We start from the raw sequence: 21,120 nt of genomic DNA on the forward strand, positions 1-21,120 counted from the left end.
TTGCTATTTTTATAAATAAGGCAACAAACATATTCAATACACCTTCCTCCTCCTATTTTCCCCACAACAACAATCTTGTGAGGTGGGTTGGGCTGAGAGGGAGGGACTGCCCCCAAAATATATCTTCTCAGTGAGAAATAAGTAAGTATGAAAACATATTGTTGGGAAAGATGAGGGCGCTGATCTTCAACAAGAGAGCATGGGGAAGTCTCGGTCAGTTTTACTTTAAAGATTGCTCTTGAATACAGATAGTCCTCAACTTACGACCACAACTGAGCCCAAAATTTCCACTGCTAAGCAAGACAGTTGTGAAGTGAGTTTTGCCCCATTTTATGGCCTTGACACAGTTGCTAAGTGGATCACTGCCATTGTTAAGTCAGTAACACGGTTGTTTAAGTGAATCTGGCTTCCCCCATTGACTTTGCTTGTCGGAAGGTCCCAAAAGGGAATCACGTGATCCCGGGGCACGGCAACCGTCATGAATACATGCCAGTTGCCAAGCATCTGAATTTTGATCCCGTGACCCTGGGGGATGCTGGAACGGTTGCTACGTGTGAAAAACGGTCATCGGTCGCTTTTTTCAGCTCCATTGTAAGTTCGAACAGTCGTTAAACGAACGGGTGTAAGTGGAGGACTACTTGTAGAGCACTTGGGAATGAGTTGGTGGGGGGGGTTTAATCTGTGGCTGGCTTGCTTCCTTTAGATCTGCAGCGCTGGATTCCAGGGAGCCGAAGAAGGGCAGGGCTACAGCAACATGGCCAGCAAGCCCAGAGATCCAAAGCCAGGATGGAAACTGGCAGCCAAGGCACCTCGGCTGAAGAGACCCTGGAATGTGGTTCCTTGGCAGAGCAAGGCCGAGTGGGACCAAGTGATGGTGGGGCTGTACTGTGAGGACTGCCAGACACAACGAGATGCACTGGACAGAGTGTCTGTCTGGAAGAGCAGGTGAGGCGGAAGGCGGGCACAAAATGGCAGCCACGATTGAGGGGTTTCTGTTCGCTCAGCACCCTAAGATAAGTTAATGATCCAGTAGACACTTATGCATTTATATGTGCATATACAGAAAGTTTTTCAGACAAACTTTTTGCAAGGCAAAAGAGATTGTAAAAAGTATAACTGCAGTTGTTGTTAGTTGCGAAGTCGTGTCCGACCCATCGCGACCCCATGGATAACGTTCCTCCAGGTCTTCCTGTCCTCTACCATCTTCTGGAGTCCATTGAAGCTCACGCCTCCTGCTTCAGTGACTCCATCCAGCCACCTCCTTCTCTGTCGTCCCCTTCTTCTATTGCCCTCCATCTTTCCCAGCATCAGGCTCTTCTCCAGGGAGTCCTTCCTTCTCATTAGGTGGCCAAAATACTTGAGTTTCAACTTCAAGATCTGGACTTCTAAAGAGCAGTCAGGGTTGATCTCCTCTAGGTTTGACCGGTTTGATCGCCTTGCAGTCCAAGGGACTCGTAGGACTCTTCTCCAGCACTATAGTTCAAAGGCTATAATATATATATTAAACTAGGGGTCCCCGGACTGTGAACCGGCATCGGGCTACGGCATGCCAGCAACCAGTCCATGCAAACAAGCGAAGCCCCATCCACGGGATGCAGGCAGAACATGAAACCACGTCCCCTCCAGTCCGCGGAAAAACCTCTCTCCACGGAACCGGTCCCTGGTACCCAAATGTTTGGGGGGCTCTGTATTAAAAACTGGTTGAAATAAGGTTTCGTGGTTAGCATTTTGTATGAACCCAGAATGTGGGTTAATCCCTTAACTAAGTTAAGTCATGTGTATGAATACAACTGGTGTATCTGGAGAGCAAGAGAGAAGGAAGAGAGGGGAGAGGACCAGTTCATACCTTGCATTTACAAGAAGTCATTGGAATGCAAATTTATATGAAGATAACGTTTTTGAGATGGCAGCCTGAATTTTGAATTAGAAACCCTCCCCACCCCTTTGTGCAGTTCTCTCTCCAAACTTTCTGCACTGTGTTTCTAAACTTGGCAACATCTGGCTGGGGACACACAACTTAAAACTGCTAGGTTCGAAAAACATGGCTCTCGTACATTATTCTTCAATATTTCTATCTCATCTCTTATCCCACTTCTGAGTAATAGGTATTCAAGGGCTTATGTCTTAAGTGATTTATCTGCCAGATTTTCAATTTTGTAAATACTTTCCCCTTAGAGGAGTCTTTACACACTAATTTTGTGTACAGAAAAATCCAGTGGATTTCTCATCACTGCAGAGAACTTTGTTGGTTTACTGACTGCTGTTCAGCTGGCTCCCCAAAAGATTTGAGTGTGTCTTAGAATGCCCTTCTGAGAGAAACAGTGGCCATTGTTCAGAAGCACTTAACTTCTGCAGTTGATGTTCTCCTTAAGGATGCTTGTAATCTTGAAAGGTGTTCTAGGTCTGCCATAGAAGATACGTAAATCCCTGGATAGGGAAGATCGTAATATTACTGTGTTTAACTCTGAAACTAGGTTTGGGTCCAAGATGCCTTTAGCCGTGGAATGCACTGCAGATCTGATCCGCTGTAAGCTCCTAGATGCCTCTGGAGTTCTGAAATCCCACGAATTGATCCTGACCTATGGCCTGGCACTGGTGAGGTAAGAGTTGTGAGAAAGAGGGAACAAGCTTCTTACAGAAGCTGCGGTGTAAGGTTTACTGGAGGGCTAGGAAAGAGATAGAGTTTTTTATACATAGAATAGAGCTGGAAGGGACCTTGGAGGTCTTCTAGTCCAGCCCCCCCCCCCCCGCTTAAGCAGGAAACCCCCATACCATTTCAGACAAATGTTTGTCCAATCTCTGCTCATAAACTTTCAGCGATGGAGCACCCAGAACCTCTGGAGGCAGGTTGTTCCACTGGTTAATTGTTCTAACTGTCAGGAAGTTTCTCCTTAGTTCTCGGTTGCTTCTCTCCTTGGTTAGTTTCCATCCATTGCTTCTTGTCCTGCCTTCAGTGCTTTGGAGAAAAGTTTGACCCCTTCTTCTTTGTGGCAGCCCCTGAGATATTGGAACACTGCCATCATGTCACTGATGCTTCTTGACTCTGGGTCACAAAAATGTTTAAAAAAATAAATGAAAAGAAAGATTCAAAAAATGACAAGAAGTGAATGAAAAAGAAACAAACCCACACCATCCAAGGGATTTCAATCTTGCCAAAGGCTTGAATAAAGAGCTAAGTCTTCAAGCCCCTTCAAAGCACGAAAACATGGGATCCTCCAGATCTTGGGGGGGGGGACCTCATTCTAGAGGGCAGACATACTTCTGGGCTCCCAAGAGTTGACATTGTTTAATTGAAGGAACTTGGAGCATGCCAACCACGCCCATTCAAATTAGCCAAGAAGACACTGGGAGACTTGCAGCCCCTCAAGTAACCAGCTCCTACGTCATGGGCCATATTCAACGGTCAGCTTCAAGATAATGGCTGACGCTGGGGGAATGAGAAAAGCACATCTTCCTTCCCCTGTCCTGACCACTTTCTACAGGGGGACGATCAAGAGCATCCTGTCATACAGCATCACAGTCTGGTTTGGAAGCATCCCTGCTTCAGACAGGAAGGCGGTGCAGAAAGTGGTGAGAATGGCCGAAAAGATCATTGGCAGCTCCCTCCCTCCCATCCAGGACATGGCACAGAAGCGTTGCTTGAGCAGGGTCCGTAAGATTATCTGGGACATGACACATCCTCTTCACAACCTGTTTTCCTTGTTCCCTTCTGGGAGGAGGTTTTGTGGTATCCAAAGCAGAACATCCAGATTCAGTAACAGTTTCGTTCCATACAGCATTAACCTTGTGAACTCTCAAGCTTCCTCCTCCCGTTATATATTCAAGATGGAAAGTATTTAATATTTATTTGCTACGTATATGTAGGGATGTGGGTCTATACATATGTTGTATATAGTATGTTTAGGTGTGTGTCATGTATGTGTTTCACTTTGAGCACGGGCAACTAAATTTTTGATGTGTGCCGTTGTGCCCACAGTAAAAAAAATGACAATAAAGGTTACCTTATCTTAATTCTTCTTTCTGGGTTTGATTCAGGCTCAGATTATATTCTCAAAGCAAAACGGTTTCCCTGAAATCGTTCAACATTTCTATCATCCACAGGTTTGTGAATCTCATCACGGAGCGGAGGCAGAAGATGGTTACCGTTCCACTGAGGCACCTAGCTAAAGAGGTAAAAGAGATTTGAGTTTATTAACTTAAAACAATTTGTATTTCAAGCATATGTTGCTAAGATGCGTTGCTTCCACCTCTGATTTTAATAATCGTTTGGTTCCTGCTCCAAGCTGAACATCCCAATCTGGATTGTGGACCTCCGTCATGACTTGACCCATGGCACCCTTCCCCAGCTGGTGACCTGCCGAAAAGGTAAGAGTGTTATTTTTTTTATTCTGATGAAGTCGCCGTAGTGGAGCAGTGGTTAGGTTGCAGGCCAACTCTGCCCACTGCCAGCAGTTCAATCCTGACCGGCTCAAGCCGGTCCATCCTTCCTCAGCCTTCCATCCTTCCAAGGTCAGTAAAATGAGGACCCAGATTGTTGGGGGCAATATGCTGACTCTGTAAACTGCTTAGAGAGGGCTGTAAAGCAATGTGAAGTGGTATATAAATCTATGTGCTATTGCTATTGGTCAGGTAATTGCAAACAGCTAAGGTCAAAGAGCACCAAGGACTCCACCGTTCAATCCGGAACTGCCACAATTGAAAAATACAGAATGCTTCTCTCTGCTCCAGATAAGATTTCTCCAACCTGATATTCTCTGGAGGTGTGGAATTGTACCTTTCAGCATGTCTTTGGCACTCACAGACACGGGGAAAGCTGTTCCAGATCGTTTGTAGAGCTCCTGTAGGTTTTCTTTAAAAGCTGCAGTAGCTTTGTTGACTATGGGGGGAAAGGTCCAGGGTTTTTTTTTCTCCTTACATTACCAAAAACGGGGTCTTTGCAATCACTATTTACTTATTTGATTATTTTTATCCTGCCTGTATTATTTCACAAGTTATTCAGAGCAGCAAACCTACATAATACTCCTTCCTTCTCCTTTTTTGCCCCACAACAACAGATGGGTTGAGCTGAGAGAATGGCTGTCCTAAAGTCACCCACCCAGGTTGCATGCCTAAGGCAGGACTAGAATTCACAGTCTCCTGGTTTCTAGGCTGTGTCTAGATGTCTATGGGGGTTCTCAGTCATCCAGGTCATAGTTGTCTCAAAGGTGCTTTTTCAAAAGGCAACTGGATTTTTTTTTCCAAGAGGGGGGAGGAGGAGGAGGAGGAGGAGAAGGAAGAAGAAGAAGAAGAAGAAGAAGAAGAAGAAGAAGAAGAAGAAGAAGAAGAAGAAGAAGAAGAAGAAGAAGAAGAAGAAGAAGAAGAAGAAGAAGAAGAAGAAGAACTAGTGGAGGAGGAATGAGGAGAAGAAGAGAGAAGAAGAGGAGGAGGAAAAGAAGAGGAAGAAGAAGAAGGGAGGAGGAGGAGGAAGAGAAGAAGAAAGGAGGAGGAGGAGGATTTTAGTTCTTGGATGATGAAACTTCTTCCTCAAGGGGAAAAAACAGTCCCAGCTGCCTTTTGAAAAAGCTCCTCTGAGACAACTATTGCCGTGTCTGTTTTGTAAGGCTGCCGTCCGTTCTTCTCTGCAGGTTGTGATACGGTGCTGGACTGGCTTCGGCGCTCATATTGGAGCTGCCAGCTGGGCAATAGCTTAGTCGAAGAAGGTGGGGAGGAAACGGAAGAATCGTCAGAAGCGGATGGCGAGGATGAGATGGACAGCGGTCAAGAAGATCCGGAGAAGGCGCTGGATGAGCAGAAACACCAGGAACTCTGTGGTGGGTGTGTTCACGTCTGCCTGCTCTTTCTCCTTTCTGCACTTCCTGTGGTTTCTAAAGACTTCTTTTATTTTTTCCCCCAATTTCTCTTCCCCTAGGAAAAGTCAGAGATGTTTTGACCTCCTTTAATAACCAGCAACTTGAGGTGAGCTCTGCAGATTCTTTATCAGGCCACCAATTTTTGTTTCCATTGGAAATTGATTAACTGTAAGTGGGGAAAAAAATAAAGTATACGTTCAAAATATTTTGCTTTGATTAAAATGTTGTCCAGGTAGCCCTCGATGTACGACCACAATTGAGCCCCAACTTTATGTCGCTAAGCAAGACATTTCCTAAGTGACTTTTGCCCCCATTTTATGACCTTTTTGGCCACAGCTGCTAAGCGAATCTCTGCAGTCGTTAAGTTAAATGTTTGTTAAGTGAATCTGGTGTGTCCCTTGGCTTTGCTTGTCGGAAGGTGGCCAAAGGAGATCACATGATCCCGGGACACTGCAATTGTCATGAATCAGTTGCTAAGCATCTGAATTTTGATCGTCTGATCACGGGGATGCTGCAACGGTCGTAAGCGTGAAAAACGGTCATAAGTCGCTTTTTTCAGCGATGTAACTTTGAACGGTCCCTAAATGAACTGTTGTAAGTCGAGGACTGACTGCAGTTTCGGTTTTCTGATGCAAGGACAAAGCAAAGTCTCCTGATTCATTCAACTCAACTTACAGCCGGTGGCTTAGCAACCATTCAAAATTCCAACCTACCTGAAAAAGGGGACTTACGACCTGGATCCGAAGTTCTTACTGTCACACAAACACACACCCACAGTCACATGACCGCACCTTGGGCACTCAGCAACACAGCTGCCTATACAGCCGTTTGCAGTATCCCACGATTACATGACCATTTTTTTTATGGTGGTTTTGGTGCAAACCAGCGCTTCCAGTTTGGGGCAAAACCACATCTACAGCAAACAAGGGGATCCCACTTAACAACCGTAGGCTAAAACATATAAGAAAAGGTTGCTGGAATTGGGTATGTCTAGTCTAATGAAGAGAAGGAAGAGGGGTGACAGGATAGCAGCCTTCCAATATCTCAGGGGCTGCCCCAAAGAAGAGGGAGTCAAGCTATTCTCCAAAGCGCCTGAAGGCAGGACAAGAAGCAACGGATGGAAACTCATCAAGGAGAGAAGCAACCTAGAACTAAGGAGAAACTTCCTGACAGTGAGAACAATTAACCAGTGGAACAACATGCCAGGTTGTGCTTCTTGATGTGCTTCTTCTTCATTCTTGCCTTAGGTCCTCCGACAGCAGCCAGATGTCAACCAAGCCTGCAAAATTTGGAGCACAGCTACTTCAGAGGTGGAGTGGGTCGTGGCCCAGATGAAAGATTTATTACAAGAAAATAGGTATGTAGATTTCAGCTCCTAGAATTCCTGAGTCAGTCATAACCATCTCCCTTGTGGGTTTTTTTAACATCCCTGCAAGTAAAAAAACCTACTGAAATAAGAAGAAAGTATCTTGTCTCGTTGCGTCTTCTCCTTTTGTGCTGGTTTTTTTCCCCTTTTTTAAAAAAATATGAGATTCAGAGAGTGCTGACTGAAGCAGTAGAGGCTGTTTTATCCTCAAAGCCTGGATGTGCATATAAGAAGAAGTAGATTCCCATTTAAGGCTAGGTTTTTAGAAGTCTGTTTCTTCTTGGGGATTTTTTTTTTTTTGCCTTATAAATACATATTTCAGATTTTAGGATCGGTTGGAATGCACTTAGGAGCAATTCTCTGTATAGTAGAAATGCAGCCAAACCACATGCAGGGTTGCATCAATGAAATGGAAGAGAGCAGAAGAGGCAGTAGAAACCCAGCCTCTAAGACTGAACATGTCACTGAGTTTCGCCTCATTTTACAGCCTCTTTTGCTGTGGTCATTAAACAAATCACAGTTTGTTAAATCACTTAACAATAAACGGGCATCTCTCATTGACTTTGTTGGAAGCTGTGGGAAGGTGATTGCATGACTGCCTGTAGAAGAGGGGAGGACCAAATCAACAGAAATTACTAAAATACACCCCAGACTTAACAATTGTCAATAACAAATCCCAAACGTCTGGATGGTGGATGTGGCAATATCTAGAGACAGCAGAACAGAAGAGACAGGACTGGACAAGATAACAAAATGCAAAGACCTGCAGATAGAAAGAGAACAACTGTGGGAAAAGAAAGCAAAGGCAATACCAATAGGGATAGGCACCTTGGGTGCGATCCCAAAAGATCTCGATCAACACTTGAACATTGTGGGCATTGACAAAATCACCATCGGTCAATTTCAAAAGGCAGCTTCACTTGGAACAGCTTAAATCCTGTGACGGTATCTTTAATATCATTGAACAGCGACATCTGCCTATCTCAGGTCCTTGGGAAGGACTCCATAGATGGACAAAAATCCGGTCTGAACATCTGGCTGATTGTGTGATAAGCCATAATAATAAATGAGGGAGGGAGGAAAAAAGGGCTTGGACAATACTGGACAATACTGACTGGACTTTACAATTCCTATAGGGAAGTTGTGGCTAAGACATTGCTTGAAGAAGGCTTTCTCATTCCCACCGCTGACACTTTGCAGATCTTGAATATTCATCCTCAAGGTTGGTATACCAAGTTGTTTTTTCCCCCCTTGGTCAAGCAAGCAAAGTTCTTCAACCATTGGCTGTTCAAAATCTGTGCAGATCACCCGCACTGGATCCTGGCAATCGATTTAATTGTCTGTGCAGTGTTGCCATTCCATTCAAACACTCAAAAGCGATTACTTGGTTAAGATAAAAACCAAAGCCATGAAACGTCAAATAGGTAGGATTTCCGGGGCTAAAAAGAGAGGTTTTAACTCAGTGGTTCTCAACCTATGGGTCGCGACCCCATTTGGGGTCGATCGACCATTTCACGGGGGTCGCCAAGCAAGGCTGTCCGCCATTTTTTTTCCTCTTTTCCGGCGGGTGCCTTACCTCCCTTGGGCTGGGCCAGCTGGTGGTCGGCCTGCTCCGTCTCTGCCACTTGCCAGCTACGCCTCGGCCGGCGCAGGGGGCGGAACCGCGCATGCGCAGCGCTCCCGGGCAGGGAAAGTCCTCAACGTACGACCGGTTGGGTAGTCCTCGACTTACGACCGGTTTAGTCCTCGACATACGACCGGTTTAGTCCTCGACTTACGACCGGTTTAGTCCTCGACTTACGACCGGTTGGGGGTCGCAGCATTAAAAAGGTTGAGAACCACTGTTTTAACTGATTTTTTTTAAAGATACGGGTTTTCATTTTAATTTAATCGACTGAAACTACCGAACGCTGTTTACTACATGCCAGATCAGCAGGACCCTGAAAGGTTCCTCTTGCAGGTTGTAACTTTCAGGCAGAGAGACGCATGGTCCCTTCGCTAACATCTCAAATAATAGAAAGAAACCATGATCTGTAGCGAAAAATGAGTTCATATCAGTGAATGATTCAAAAATTCAAGAGGACTGAGTATCGTTGCTCATATATATAATATTCGTTTTTTACAATTATTTTTCTTCCCTGCTCTTCTTCTGCCTTGTCGTTCGGAGTGCAGAAACTCACAAGTGGGATTTCAGAATCCCTCGAGCCGTTCTTCGTTTCTGGCAGCCCCTGCTGGGAAGTTTGCACTCCAGACATTTCACTCAGACTCTGCTGGAGAAAATGTTTAATGATTTGAAGGCCCACGCAAGGATCTCGTCACTTCGGTCCCAGTACCTCATCAACTGGATCACAAAAATTCTGAAGGCTAACTTGCGAGCTAGTAAGTATCGGGACGTGTTCGGACAAGATTTAAGATTTGGCATTATTCTCTTTATCGGTGTGGGGGACTGATGAAAAACACAACTGGGGACTAGTCAAGTTTTCCCGCAGATTTTTTTTGACATGGCCTTTCATGGAATCTCCGCAAAAGAAATACTGGAAAAGCTCAAAATTGCAATTGAGGCGTGAATACCAGGTTGTTGTTAGCTGCAAAGTCGTGTCTGACCCATCGCGACCCCATGGACAACGTTCCTCCAGGCCTTCCTGCCCTCTACCATCTTCTGGAGTCCATTTAAGCTCACATCTCCTGCTTCAGTGACTCCATCCAGCCACCTCATTCTCTGTCGTCCCCTTCTTCTCTTGCCCTCCATCTTTCCCAGCATTAGGCTCTTCTCCAGTGAGTCCTTCCTTCTCATTAGGTGGCCAAAGTACTTGAGTTTCAACTTCAGGATCTGGCCTTCTAAAGAGCAGTCGGGGTTGATCTCCTCTAGGACTGACCGGTTNAGTTCAAAGGCCTCCATTCTTTGGCGCTCATCCTTTCTTATGGTCCAACTTTCACAGCCGTGCATTCCAACTGGGCGAACCATGGCCTTGTCTATACGCACTTTTGTTGGCAGGGTGATGTCTCTGCTTTTTAGTATGCTGTCTAGATTTGCCATAGCTTTCCTCCCTTAAAAAAGCATGGCAGCTAATTTGGAAAAACCATTAGCAGAAAAACAGGTTGCGTGATGCTCCAGTGAAAGGTTTTGTGTTCTGCAAAAAAAAAAAAAATATCCTCACTTATCAAATGCATGAAAATACTAAAACTTAAAAGTAAATTGCAATTTAGCAAAGATGTAAGATACCAGCCTTACCAGGACGGCAATCGAGCAGAGGGTGCATTAAGCACCAGTACACTTTGTGAATATGTTTGTGGTATTTTTTTTTTTACCACATTTGTGAAGCAGGCTGTGTTCTGAAAGCTTGTCTTGAAAACAAGTCGACAACAGCTTTCCAGATTCGGTTGTGACCAGCGAGCGGTCTGTCCTTTGGCCACTGATTCAACACGTTAAAAGAGAGCATAGAAATGGGTGAAGTTATTGGCCAGCGATGTGCTTTGCAGTGTCTCCTTTTTGGGGTTTGGGTTCCAGATAACTTTGCAGAATAAAAAAAAAGCCTTCACCGGAGCATCGCGCAACCTGTTTTTCAGCTGATGGGGGTTTTTTTTCTCCAAATTAACTGCTGTGCTTTTAAAAAATAAAAACCGGGCATTAACGCCTCAGTTGCAATTGGGTTAGTTAAAGCTTTCCAACTCATCAGTTTCCTGATTGCTGCTTTGGCAATGTTACACAGGTAGTCCTCGATTTACAACAGTTCATTTAGTGACTGTTTTGGAGTTACAGCGGCACTGGAAAAAAAAGCGATTATGCCTTTTTCTCAAACTTAACCCCTTTTGCAACATTCCCATGGTCTCGTGATCAGAATTCAGGCGCTCGGCAAATGACTCATATTTATGACGGTCGCAGCGTCCCGGGGTCATGTGATCCCCTTTTGCGACCTTCTGACAGGCAAAATCAATGGGGAAGCCAGAAGAGGGAGTGAAGCTATTTTCCAAACTGGACAGCCATTTGTCCGAAATGGTATAGGGTTTCCTGCCTGAGCAGGGGGTGGGACTAGATGACCTCCAAGGTCCCTTCCAACTTTTATTATTATTATTATTATTATTATTATTATTATTATTATTATTATTATTATTATTGTGTTACTAGCCTAACAGCTGCAGGGATTCATTTAACAACTGTAGCAAGAGAGGTCGTAAAATGGGGCAAAACTCACTTAACGTATGTCTCACTTAGCAACAGGAATTTGGGGCTCAATTGTGGCTGTACATTGAGGACTACCCGCATACACCAAAAGAGAGCAAGTTGAACTCTGCACATGCTTTGGGAAGCATCCATTATTGTTCAGCCTAAGCTGCCAAGCCGTAAATAGCGATCATCTGTTTGCATCAAAACGAACGTTGGACTTTCACAGCACTAGACTGAAGGGTTGAAGTCTAGCTGGATAGTTCAGTATGTTGTTGCCCGCACTCACCCAGTGTGGTTGTGTTGTGTGAACCCTAAACAACAGCCATGATTAACTGAAACATGAAAGTGAATGTCTGTGGAGAGTCTCAGTCCTCCAGGTCCTGGTTGTCTCAAAGATTTTTTTTTCAAGAGGCAACAATGGACTTTCTTGTTTTTCCTTGAAGATGTTTCGCTTCTCATCCAAGAAGCTTCTTCAGTTCTGACTGAATGGTGGGGAATGGAAGGATTTATATTCCTTGCTGCTAACGACCGGATGATTGCGAGAGGTACAAATCCTTCCATTCCCCACCATTCAGTCAGAACAGAAGAAGCTTAAATATGGACTATGGCAATAAATGATAAATTAACAACAGAAATTAAATTTAAAAAAGGGACGATTAAAGTAAATAATTATAATGAAATATGGGATGATTTTATAAAAAGAGTCTTGGTGGAAGGCAAAGGGAATAAACCTGCTCAAGAATTGAAATATATTGTACATTGTTAGTTGTTATACGAGAAGAAATATAGGTAATAAAAATGGTCTCCAGGGGTGTGGGTGCACTGTAGTATTTGTATTTTTATACTGTTTTTTATTTAGATTTATATGTGTTGTGTTTGTATTATTTGTATTTGAATAAAATAAAATTTAAAAAATTTAGAAAAAAAAAGAACTGAAGAAGCTTCTTGGATGAGAAGTGAAACATCTTCAAGGAAAAACAAGAGGAAGTCCAGTGGTCTTTTGAAAAAGGACAGATAAAATGGCGCACAGAGAAGCTAAAAGGTTCAAAATTGGAGTTCCAGAAGTGATGAAAGTTAATTCAAGTGCGGGGTAGGAACGCCAGACTGGACATGGATCCAGCGCATCAGCTTTGGCCAAGTGACATGCTCTGGTCTCCTTCCCCTGCTCCCCTTTTATAGGCAGAACTGGGGTTCAAAAGTGGGAAGTGACCCCGTGCAACACGAGAAGGCAACTGTGTTTGTGACATCTGAACTTCAACCTGTACCTTTTTCGCCTCTCATCTTCTCTTGAGTTTGGTAGTGAGAACCTTCCTTCCTGTTGTTGTTTTTTTTCTTTCTTTCCATGATTCTGGATTAAGAAAAGAAGTTAAAGTCTTCCAAAGCCCAGAAGAAACGAAGGTGCCTGAGATTATTTCACCACCACATCTCATTACAGTGGCTGAAGCTTCTCAGAGATTGCCTAGACGCGCCGTGCTGGGCAAGTCCTCACCTCCTGCATCTGTAAGTCCGTGAGTGGGGTGGGTCTGGGGCCACAGAGTGGGCTTGGTGGTTCTGGGGCAGGGGAGAGTGAGAGGAAGGAAAGCTTTGGACCTCAGTTGCCTGTCACCGTTTTTCAAAGGCCCAAATTGAATTCCGGAAAGTCTTAGAAAAGGCTCATTTTTGAGAGTCCATCAGAGGACTTTCAGTCAGTCAGTACTTCACTATTTTTTTTTTCAGTCGTTGGGCCACTAAAAAAAGGTTCAAAAAGTTTACAACGCTGAAAAAAGTGACTTATGACCATTTTTCACACTTATGACCATTGCAACATCCCCATGGGCACGTGATCAAAATTCAGACGCTTGGCTACTGACTCATATTTATGACGGTCGCAGGGTCCCCCGGGGGTCACGTGATCCCCTTTGGCGGCCTTTTGACAAGCAAAGTCAACGGGGGAGCCAGATTTACTTAACAACCGCGTTACTAGCTTAACGGCTGCGGCGATTCCCTTAACAACTGTGGCGAGAAAGGTCGTAAAATGAGGCAAAACTCACTTATTAACAAAGGTTTCACTTAGCAACCTACATTTTCAGCTCAATTGTGGTCATAAGCCAAGGACTACCTGTCATGGTTCCGACAGATGAAACTCTTCAAAGAACTCTGAGGCATTGTTTACCTTAAAGAATCTTTATTCGAGTAGCGTAGCATACACAGGCAAAGCCAAAATTTGAATTCCCCTCCCCTGAGCACATAGTATCAAAGCACAATTCCCTCCTCCAATTAACAGTCATAAATCACATTCTCCAGTTAGTTTGAAATGCAGGCTTTTCCTCTGGGGCCATTTCTTATCTCTTATTTCAAGAACCTTGGTTCTCACCCTAGTTACAATATTGTTATGTCTAACTAATCTCCCGTGCACATTCCTCCTCCTCCCCCCCCCAGTATCATCTAATTGTAACTCTAATTCTAAGAGTAAACCATAAGAAGGAAAATGGCTGCATCTCCATATGCTGTCAAAGCAAGAACATCCGGTGTTAGCAGCGTTGACGCTACCTGTACAGATCGGGTGTCCGTGAAATCCCAGGCACAGTTTTGAATCCTGCGCGAAGTATTTATTTATTTATTATTTAAATTTATATACCGCCCTATCTCCCTTACGGGACTCGGCGGTGAACAGGCAATAATAAAAATCACAATAAATATTGAATAAAAAGCCTGCTCTAAAATACCCCATATAAAACCCCTAGCAAAGCCCAATCAAAACTACGCCAGGCCGGCCGCACGGAATAGATGGGTTTTCAAGGCTCGGCGGAAGAGGCGCAGGTCCGTAGTTGTACGTAGGTCGGGGGGGTAGGTCATTCCAGAGGGCAGGAGCTGCCACAGAGAAGGCTCTGCCCCTGGGGGTCGCCAGCCGGCATTGACTGGCCGACGGCACCCTAAGGAGGCCCTCTCTGTGGGAGCGGACTGGTCGAAGTAGTTGGATTCAGACAGCTTTATGTCCCCGGTCCATCCGAAAGCGGTCTTCTTTCGCTCTTCTGCTCTTTCCCTTTTTTTCTTTTTTTTTTGCTTGCCAGGATTCTGTTGAGCATGGAGCCCCCGTTGCCAGCTGAAGCTCAAGAGAAGCTCCTCTGCCTGACCTCCATTTACACCCAAGAAGATGGCTCCTTCCCCAGTTCTGGCTCCACACCGGACGTTTGCAAGCAGCCCGTTTACACCGTGGAGAGTTTGCTGAAGCTCAATGCCACTGCCGCCCACAAATTCTTGAAGAAGGCAGGGCGGACGGAGGTGTTTCCGGGATCGGTTAAAGAGAAAGGGTTGGTTGGGGAGGAGGAGGAGGAGGAAGAAGAGATGGACACTCAGCCATCCTCACAGCAAGAGCCTCTTTTCCTGGAAGACCCAGCGGCTTTGGCTGAAAGACGGAAGGCCCTGGAGGGCGGGCTCTGGCAAGTCGGCTCAGGTAAAACCTGGCTTCCAATCCGTTGGACTTGGCCAATTTGGCACGTTGAGGGCAAGAAATAGGCCTGAGTGCTGCGTGGTTGATCTCTGGATGCCTTGTGTAATCCTGCGGTTGGAAGGAGCGGAACTAGAGGAATGGCGAAGGGCAGGAGGAAAGGAACGTAGAGCTTAGATCAGGGGTCCTCAACCTTGGCCACTTTAAGACTTGGGGACTTCAACTCCCAGAATTCCTCAGCCAGCAAAGCTGGCTGAGGAATTCTGGGAGTTGAAGTCCCCAAGTCTTAAAGTGGCCAAGGTTGAGGACCCCTGGCTTAGATGATAGTAATAACAATAATAAGTGTCTTTGGGTAATGAGATACCCCTTTTCATAGCACCTGTCTGCAGACTAGAGCAGGCATCTCCAGCCTCTGCACAGGAGCTTCTGAACATGGTTAAACCACAAACCACCATTGTTAGTTGAACTGAGCGAAGTAAACCATAACTGGTGTGAAGTTAGATGGGAGCAGGGTTTCTACTCTGTTCAGTGCGTTCTTGGGAGGTAAAGCAACATGGGTGAGTAAGCCTTCCCTCCCTCCCTTCCTTCCTCTCTCCCTTCCTTCCTCCCTCCCTCCCTTTCCCTCCTTCCCTCCCTCTCCCTTCCTTCCATTTTTTCTTTTTCTTTCCTTTCTTTCCTTTTTTCCTTTTCCTTTTTTTTTTCTTTTTTTTTTCCTTTTTTCCTTTTTCTTTTTCTTTCTTTCCCTTCCTTTTTTTTTCTTTTCTTTCTTTCCTTTTCTTGACCCTTCCCATCCTCTAAGACAAGAGTTCCCCAACCTTTCCAGGTTGGCGGCCCAAAGCAAGGAGCAAAGGGGGATGATTTTGTAGGCGGGGCAGGCGCATGTGTGCGTGCGCGAGTGCCTGTGATGACGCTCACGTGAGTGGGGGCCACAAACGCCTCATGGCACCAGTCACGAGTGCGGCCGTGCATGCTGGCGCAGATGCGCATGTGCTGGCCGGCCACTCACGCGGCCTGGTGGCGGTTAGGCTGCGGCCCAGTAGTGGGCCCAGGCCCACAGGTTGGGGATCCCTGCTCTAAGATCCAAGCTGCTATTGGACAAAAGGAGCCTGGGGGTGTGCCACTGATAACTTCCTATTGCTATGATATCTCTCGGGCAGTTACTCATTTAGGTTTCCCAGCCTACGGTTGATCACCCAGGCTTCTAACCATATCTAGAAAACCTACTGTCAGTTCAGGCTTATCCCCAGTTAGATTACTTGCAGGGCATCCTGTCTCCAACTGCCTGTGCTTGTTCTGTAATATCCAGCAGAGTTGGCATGCTTTGGGTTCTTCTCTCAAATAAGTCACCTAGTGGGACCCAGGCGGTGTAGCTTCTCTGTTGAGGACCTGCCATATGGAACATCATGTTCAGGTGGCTGTGACTCCTCCTGTCCTTCCACACTGGGCACACCATGGATTAGACTGAAAAGGTTTGGTTCCAAGATGGGACCAAAGAGCAGAAGACCGAGGCAGCCTATCCCATTTTCAAATTGGTATCAAAGCACTCTGAGAGTTGAAGTCCACAGGTCTAAAAGTTGCCAAGTTTGGACCCTCCTGCTCTAGACTGTTCCCTTTTGGCTCAGTGCAGTGTTTGAATTCAGCGCCTGTGACCTCCTGGGTGAGCTCTATCCATTGTTGGCTGTGCTTGGTCTTGCTAAAGTCTATCCATTTCCCCCCCCACACACACACAGTTGAACTGAAATGGAGACATTTTCCCCTGGGAAAACTACCCGATCAAACGGATGATCCCGACACCCTGCTAGTGGATAACTACACCACGATGTCGGCTCTTGATCAGCTGGAAAACGGAGACAGGAAAAATTCCAGCAACATGTGAGTATTGTCCTAGAGTTGGGGAAATGTCTATTGTTGGAGAAGAGTTAATGTTACCCCTTGGAGAAGGAAGGAGGCTGGTTCAATCCTGGCTGAATAATAGTGATTAATGAGGAAGGCCTGCCATTTAACATTTGAGATGACTCTAGGCAGGGGTTCCCAACTGGAGGATGCGAGACAATATTCTGTTGTTAGTTGCGAAGTCGTGTCTGACCTATCGCAACCCCATGGACAATGTTCCTCCAGGCCTTCCTGCCCTCTGCCATCTTCTGGAGTCCATTTAAGCTCAGGCCTCCTGCTTCAGTGACTCCATCTAGCCACCTCATTCTCTGTCATTGTCCCCTTCTTCTATTGCCCTCCATCTTTCCCAGCATCAGGCTCTTCTCCAGTGAGTCCTTCCTTCTCATTCGGTGGCCAAAGTACTTGAGTTTCAACTTCAGGATCTGGCCTTCTAAAGAGCAGTCAGGGTTATACATTTATACAGCTGTCCAACTCAAACACAACGTCGGCAGCATACAACAAAAATAATCAAAAGAATCCTTGTTAAAAATAATCCGTGGGTAAAATGGTTCTGATAAATTATTTATTTTTATGTAAAACATGTATCTAGCCGATCATTTTGACCTCACAGTCCCAAAATAAACTATGTCTATCTGCAATAAATTGTCGTTCAGTCAGATTCAGGCCTGGATGGCTTCCCCTTCTTTCAGTCTGAACTAAATAAACCAGATCAAATTTTCCTACTCCCTCATTGGAATCTTCTAACTCTCCAAAATCTCCCTAAGGAAGCTCGGATGACGGGAGCGAATGGGTCAGTTCCATTATATGTCAGGTGCCCCTCCATTTCCTGGAGGAGATGGGTGTTCCTTTTCGCCAGTTTTGGCCACGTGATGTAACCACACTTGGTGAAATAATTGTGTGCCTTGGTTCTTCCACGTCATTGTGGTCCTGTTCTTTTTCCTACAGCTCATCAGAATGGTCTGGCTTTCTTACGGCGGGACTCTTATGGACCCAGAGTGAGCTTCATAAATTAAAGAGTGGGATTCAGCTTTTTTGAGCGGGAGATTCTGCGCCAATGATACAACACAACGAGAGGTTTTCCTTGCTACTCCAGGAAGAATGCCGTGCCTGCTCTTGGCAAAGTTCTTTGGGGGCAACGCAGCTACTTCTCCACCGTAGATCGTTCCTCCTGGACATTTAAGGGAAGCAGGCACACTTAATCCACCCGACAGATCTACCCATTGCTTAAATTCATTTTTGTATTTTAATAAAATAATTAAACGTTTTAATATTTTTAATGTGCTTTTTATTTTTTTTTTTAAAAAAAGCATGGGATCCATAAATTTGTATGGCGCATCATTGTTGCTATGTTAGGTTCTCTTAAGATTTTAAGAAAAGCAACTTTAAAATATATACATCTTTATTCGTCCCAGATCTGGATTTCGGAACGCGTGTTAAGCTTATTGTGAAGGCACCTATGAGACCGCAAGTGGGTTTTCGCTTTGTTATTTTACAAAGAGGAAACAAACAAGCTGTTTTAGAGCCTGAGCCAGTGGATCATTTATTGAATACACATGAATACCTGGATATAAAGCATCTCTACAAAGGGTGTTACACAGAAATTGGAACAATTCCAACGGTAGGGAAAAGTCCTAAGATAAGGATTGAATAAACATTCCTACCCAGACTGGTCCCTAGAAACTAAAGCTTCAAGCAGGGCTAGATTGGTACACAGGTGAAGTGCTTGTCAGCATCCTCCAAAGACTCTGCAAGAACAAAGCACATCCATGGAGAAGCAACAGCCTAGGAAAGATGATAAAGCAGTGTTTCTCAACCTTGACAATTTTAAGGCATATGGACTTCAACTCCCAGAATTCCACAGCCAGCAATGCTGGCTGTGGAATTCTGGGAGTTGAAGTCCATATGCCTTAAAATTGTCAAGGTTGAGAAACACTGTGATAAACGGACGCCATCCAACAACAAACCCTATTCATTCAAAGATTGTGTTAGGGCTCTTGCAAAGCCACACAAGGTAGTTCACTTACTAAACTGGAGGGCACTACTGGGGCGTGTCTTCTAACGAGGTCCAATGTGCTAAGCATTCAGTAGTTAGGTTATTTGTACCGTTTTCTCGCTCTTATTTGGCGGCTCAGACTACAGCATTAAGTCAAGTTGGCCATCGGTCAACAGAGCCACAAAAACTTCCTCCCTCGAGTACGCCTGCACACCGATGGCTGCTACTGGCAGAGGGGAAGAGGCATTCAACGCAGTGGCAACAAGTGTATTCGCTCTGTGGTCAGTGACCACCAGGAAGCAACCGAGATAACTTCAGGCCAAGTTAGAAACATCACTGGTTTGATAAGGAGATACTTTACAACCAACTCATGCAAATATAGGTCAATGCAATATGCAAAAGCGTGAACTGTCTTGTAAAGGGGGGAAAAAACAGGGATCTCTCCCGGAAGCTGATGCTTTGGGGCTTATCACGACCGTTTCAATTAAAAAAACATGCTTTCTTAAAAAGAAAGGCCTTGCCCATCAATGCATACATGCAGCTACAGATAAAAGCACCTGAAGATTATAGTATTCACAAGACATGCGTGTCAGCCCTGACCCAGAGCTAGTGACCTTTTCTGGTGCCCACGTTCCTTTTCTCTTATTCTGCATTCTAAAGAAGTGGTCGGGGCTACCACTTGTAGATATACACTCTGCTCCTCGCACTTCTAAAAGCTATTGTCACGTCTCTCACTGCAGGGATGCTCAACTTTATGACCTGTGGGCCTTCAACTCCCTGAAGGAATTCTGGGAGTTGAAGTCCACAGGTCATAAAAGTTGCCACTCCTGTCTTACTGGATCAGGGCAATTAAAGTATATCTTCGTTCTTTGTCATTGAGACTTACCTTATATTTGGGTCAACAGAAAAAAACCCAAAGATTTATATATATATACACATATTTTTAGGGGGAACAATTAAAGAGTAACAGGTAATTCTATCAATGAAAAAAGTAAAATGTTGTAAATATTACAATGGGACTAACCGTAGTTAGAAGCTATACAAGCAAAAAAAAGAACTGCTAAATATTTACAAAATCACCGAAGCTCACATTTCAAAATTATTTCATGTCCCCCAGTTCTCAGTAGCTAAGCAAACAGTATTAAGCATTGATATAACAATGTATTACAGAAAATTCAAATGCAAATAAATACTTTATAGGATGGGATTTTCTAGTTTTTCAAGATTGATAAAAGATACCATACTGATACACAAAATAAATAAATAAATACATACATACATACATACATACTGTGCTCTCAAAAAGAGCATTTTAAAGCAAAATGTATTTACAATATAGGCAAGTTGTGATTTTTATATATATATATACCGTCCCTTCTATATAAGAAGAAATTCAGCATTGAGAGACAAAGGCAGTGAAATGTCAGTTTTGGAACTGGTATTGAAAAAGTCCAGACAGAAAGAAGTAAATTGATTTAACAAATGTTACAACAGTTTCAGAGAAAAATAATTAGCAGCAAAAAACAAAACAAAAACCAGATACTATTTTAAAATTGCCATTCTCTCCTTGCTTTTACAGAGTAGATTTTGAAATCTTTTTTTTTTTTTTACAAAAAGGGAATTCCTTCTTTGAGGAAAAGAGGTGCTACAGATAGTATACAACTTCCTCTCCATAGCATTTTCCCAAGAAAGCACACAAGAGACTTGTAACATTTTAATATATTGCTAACAATATGTAGTATATAATATATAGCTTTTACTGACAGTAAAATATTTTCATCCTTAATTTTTTTAAAAAAATTCATGCAGTAGCTTTTTTTTCAGCATTCTGTGTGCTGAAAGAGTCTGCTAGAATTGTCTACAAGATTACGACGGGTAAAATGGGAAACACCTATTGTATACATATAGAAACTGAATTGCATGCAAAAAATTGTGAGCACACAAAATTTCACACCGAACTGAAAAGCCATACTTCTGTAATTATCCTGTTAAAAACAAAAGCAGATGTGTAGCACTTTTACTGTCAATAGCCATGTATAAATATGAACATCAGCCTTATGAACGCGAGTATTTTACAAAAAAAAATTCTCTGCGAGACTGTATTAATAAATAGACAATGTGTAATTTATGCAGCATAATGCTCTTAAAATGCACACACATTAGCGGTGCGCCTTACAGTAGTAAAATGGAATTCAAAATTTGCCTGTTATTTTGTTTTCTATAAACCGTTAAGTGCCCATTTTAAATAAAAAGATTTATAATCCTCCATGAGCTACTCCCCTTTGACACACAGTGTCACAAACATAGTGATGAAAGTACAATATTGAGCTAATCTAGAGATGGCTTTTATACATTTTTTTTTTATACAATCAAGAAAGATACAATTTGTATCAACAAACAAAAAGTCGTTTCTGGTTATTTGAGGTG

General features: G+C 44.0%; 1 protein-coding gene across 1 annotated transcript; it reads left to right on the top strand.

Moving 5' to 3' along the window:
* The first annotated feature begins 707 nt into the window (after window positions 1-707).
* Window positions 708-17,937, top strand: LAS1L (LAS1 like, ribosome biogenesis factor). Its single transcript, XM_015820286.1, has 13 exons — window positions 708-945; window positions 2,475-2,600; window positions 4,102-4,171; window positions 4,284-4,365; window positions 5,625-5,810; window positions 5,909-5,955; window positions 7,097-7,206; window positions 8,352-8,437; window positions 9,388-9,594; window positions 12,739-12,880; window positions 14,431-14,813; window positions 16,538-16,679; window positions 17,646-17,937. The coding sequence occupies exons 1-13, from the start codon at window positions 755-757 to the stop codon at window positions 17,734-17,736; spliced, it is 1,863 nt and encodes a 620-aa protein (XP_015675772.1). The 5' UTR covers window positions 708-754; the 3' UTR covers window positions 17,737-17,937.
* The last annotated feature ends 3,183 nt before the right edge of the window (window positions 17,938-21,120 follow it).

Source organism: Protobothrops mucrosquamatus, unplaced genomic scaffold (assembly GCF_001527695.2).
Source record: "Protobothrops mucrosquamatus isolate PMUCROS unplaced genomic scaffold, P.Mucros_1.0 scaffold1111, whole genome shotgun sequence".
NCBI classification, from domain to species: domain Eukaryota; kingdom Metazoa; phylum Chordata; class Lepidosauria; order Squamata; family Viperidae; genus Protobothrops; species Protobothrops mucrosquamatus.

Excerpts from the sequence above, each read along its gene's own strand:
- LAS1L (XM_015820286.1), top strand. The coding sequence starts at position 755 with ATGGCCAGCAAGCCCAGAGATCCAAAGCCAGGATGGAAACTGGCAGCC. Across the intron at positions 4,172-4,283 it reads TGAGGCACCTAGCTAAAGAG|CTGAACATCCCAATCTGGAT; the intron begins GTAAAAGAGATT and ends TCCTGCTCCAAG. Across the intron at positions 16,680-17,645 it reads AGGAAAAATTCCAGCAACAT|CTCATCAGAATGGTCTGGCT; the intron begins GTGAGTATTGTC and ends TTTTTCCTACAG.